This window comes from Charadrius vociferus, unplaced genomic scaffold (genome assembly GCF_000708025.1).
Source record: "Charadrius vociferus isolate BGI_N301 unplaced genomic scaffold, ASM70802v2 scaffold190, whole genome shotgun sequence".
Lineage (NCBI taxonomy): Eukaryota > Metazoa > Chordata > Aves > Charadriiformes > Charadriidae > Charadrius > Charadrius vociferus.
In genome coordinates, this window is record NW_009646608.1 from 6088692 (window position 1) to 6091968 (window position 3277).

The 3277-nt window shown below is 46.5% G+C and overlaps 1 protein-coding gene across 1 annotated transcript in view; it reads left to right on the plus strand.

Annotated features, from left to right (window-relative positions):
• AKAP13 (A kinase (PRKA) anchor protein 13) overlaps positions 1-3277 on the plus strand; it is a 73435-nt gene that overhangs the window by 58396 nt on the left and 11762 nt on the right. Inside the window, exons 17-19 of the mRNA XM_009887179.1 lie at positions 1-111; positions 215-332; positions 874-1122. Of these exons, the coding sequence (XP_009885481.1) occupies positions 1-111; positions 215-332; positions 874-1122 (478 nt within the window). The remainder of the gene's footprint in view (positions 112-214; positions 333-873; positions 1123-3277) is intronic.

Here is a 3277-nt window from a genome sequence, read left to right on the forward strand (position 1 = left end):
GCCGAGCGAATGAAGAAAACATATGGGAAATTCTGTGGGCATCACAATGAGGCAGTAAATAACTTCAAAGATCTGTACTCAAAGGACAAGCGGTTTCAGGCATTCGTCAAGGTAAGGCCTGCGTGGACAGACGTAGTCGATGGAAAAAACATGTCCTTTCTGCACTCCGGTGAGCGTTTTGCTACAGAACTAAAATTCTCGTCTTTGTTCCTAGAAAAAAATGAGCAGCTCCCTGGTGAGGCGTCTTGGGATTTCGGAATGTATCTTGTTGGTAACACAGAGAATCACAAAGTACCCAGTCCTTTTACAAAGGATACTGCAGTACACCAAAGGTAGGGACCAGTTCCTCTATTCTAAGCATGTATTTGTTCCTCCAGTGTAAATTTCTTGGATCCTTTTCAGCTGAAACAGATTTTCTTAGAATAGGCTGACTAATCCAGTCATTATTGTCTCACACCACTGTAACGAGATAAGTCAGTTTCATATCTCCATTTAGGATTAGTTATTCAGGTGCCTTGACGTAGTTATTAGAAGTCTGCCTGTAGCTAATTATGGAGCAACATGCTAAGACTCCAAAGTCTCCCAGCATGCTTTTTTTTTCAGTAATGGCTAAAATATGTGGTTAATTTGTGCATTTCTTCTATGCTGTCTCATATACGAAGTATATTGGAATAGTCCCCAACCTCAACCATATATGTGAAAGGTTTTGTGAAACTCTCCTAAGGGGGGAAAAATGTAACCCGTCTCATCAAAGTATTAAAAAGTTATAATGTGGGAATTTGGGAGGGAGAAGAGGAAGGAAGGAAGTAAAATCAGGAAGTTAGAATCCACAAGGATGAAGTGAAATCAAAGTGTTTGTCTTCCCGTTCAAAGAAAATGAAGCGGAACATGAAGACTTGACTCAGTCATTGAACCTCGTTAAAGATGTGATTGCTGCAGTCAATAGCAAAGTCAGCAATTATGAAAAGAAAATGCGTCTTGGTGAGATTTACAGCCGGACAGATAGCAAGTCCATCATGAGGATGAAGAGTGGCCAGATGTTTGCAAGAGAGGACCTGAGGCATCGGAAGCTCATCCGAGATGGGCCTGTTTCACTAAAAAGTGCAGCTGGTCGGTTAAAAGGTAAGGCTCTCCTGCCTTCTGCCAGGGGAGGATACAACTTGCCCTCTCCAGATATAGCATTAGTCCTCAGCTTGCTGTCTCCAATCTTCTGCTTTGAGAGATTTTGACAGCGGCTTTCCCTGTGCTGTACACTCACTTCTCATCGCAGCATTTCCAATTCCTCGGGTTGTTTCTGGGGTGATAAATAGCTGCTTTTCCTCCTGGTGACTGCACGCCTGCGGAAGGCTTGGGTTGCAGGGACACCTTGGTGCATCAGCCAGGGAGCGAAGTTGCTGGGGGATCCTTTGGGCCGGGAGAATGTGATGGGGCTGCAGTTGCCCAGAGCAGTAAGTCAGATCTCGGTGCCACGGTGCGCATGTGCAGCGGTTCCAGGAAGCATGCTCGCTGCATCCGAAACCCAACCACAGCTTCCCCAGGGCTCTCCCCACCAGCAGCACTGCCTTTCCTTTGCACTGAGGTCTGCAGTAGGGCTGCCCAGGCTTAGTGTTACCCATCCCGGTTTTGGTGGGACTCCAGAGAAGGTGTCCCAGGCATTTGTTGCTCTTGAACCTCTTGAGCTGCTGACGCAAACTGTTCAGGAGAGGCTCTGGTCCCTGCAGCTGCCTCTTGAATTGCTTTTTATTTGTTATCAGGTGGAAAAGGTTTTTCTAAGGTGCTGTGCTCTGCTGAGCACTGAAGTTCTCTACTGAATTAAACACTAAATCTCCCAAGGAAGCCTTCAGCTGGGACGGCGGTAGCAGTAAGAGCAGACAGGGCTGTGTCTTGGGCTTGGAGGAAGGCTTTCCTTCTCTCATGCCACATCAGCTGAGTAAACCCCGCGGTACGTGGGCATGAATGGGGACTGTTAGCCTGGTGCCGTGCTGTGCAAGGAGGCAGTGATAACACAAAATTCCATATCGGGTATGTTTTATTTTGAGGTTTGGAAACAGGAAGTTTACAGATGGTTTCCAGGCACCCAGGATTACTATTGACTTTAGATGGTGGATGGAGCAAGTTATGCTGCTGTTGTGAAATCTTGTGATAAGTACAGGCTGCATTTGCATTTCTAAGTCGTAGAAAGGCATAAGCATACCTCCGTCTGTAGTGCAGGCTCCCAGCGAAAGCAGGTCCTGCAGACAAGCTGCAGAGCCCGGGGAGTTCATACGTGCAGGCTATTTTGCAAGATTTGAAATGGAGCACAGCAAAGCAAAAGAAGAACTGTTCTTCGAGGGTTTTAGTATTTCCTCGCTTGCAAAGGACACAGACGATAGAGAAGAATGGAGTCGAATGCCGACTTTTGCAAAGCCCCCAGAGCTTTCAGTTCGCATTGCAGCTTTGATTAAAGTTTGGTGGTTCTTTTATCTGGAACCGATCCTGTCTTCCCAAAACAGAATGGAAGGAATTACCCACGGGATGATTTAACTTTTTGGTTTGCTTCCTCTCTGTCACAAGATTTCCCAAGTACATTACACAAAAACTCTTTGTACTGAAGGCTCTGGGTGGGGCATTATACTTGGTAGTTGCTGTGCAACTTTATGATATGTCATTAGGAGACTTGGAAGGCTGTACGTGTACTCTGGGAAAAGGTTGTATTCTGATTTAAAATCCTCCGTTGGCTTGATGTTGTGCTTCCTTCTCCCGTGAAAGAAAGCCAGGTCCTGCCTCTCACACAGGCTCTGTCGGCTCCCCTTGGAGTCGGCAAGAGTTGTGTTTGTCTGTGAGCAGAATTAGTGGTGGCTCCTGAAGTCAGTATTTCCTGGGAAAGAAACTGCAGCTGACAAATGTTGTTATTGCACAGTAATTTACACTCCGCAAACCACTCATCAAGAGAACCATAAAACCCAAAACTTCCTGTGCAGATATTTTGCTCGAGGGGTAAAAATATTGATTGATTAAGAAAACAGCGCTTCTATTCAGTAAGCCTCTCTAACTTTCACTGTTATGCCCGTGTCCTACCAGTTAGAAAGCATATAGCTGGAGAGGAGCACCCTTGCTCTGACAGATGAGAGAGAATCCTGCAGGTTTCCCAGGTGCTCTTGTATTCTGTGTGATGGAAAGTCAGTTAAGACCTAACCTGACCCGGCATCTCCAGGAGCTGCCCCTGCTCATCCTGCTAACCAGGAGAGTCACCCCGCTTCCAGGATTTGCAAAAACAGCCCAACCTCACCCCCCCCCC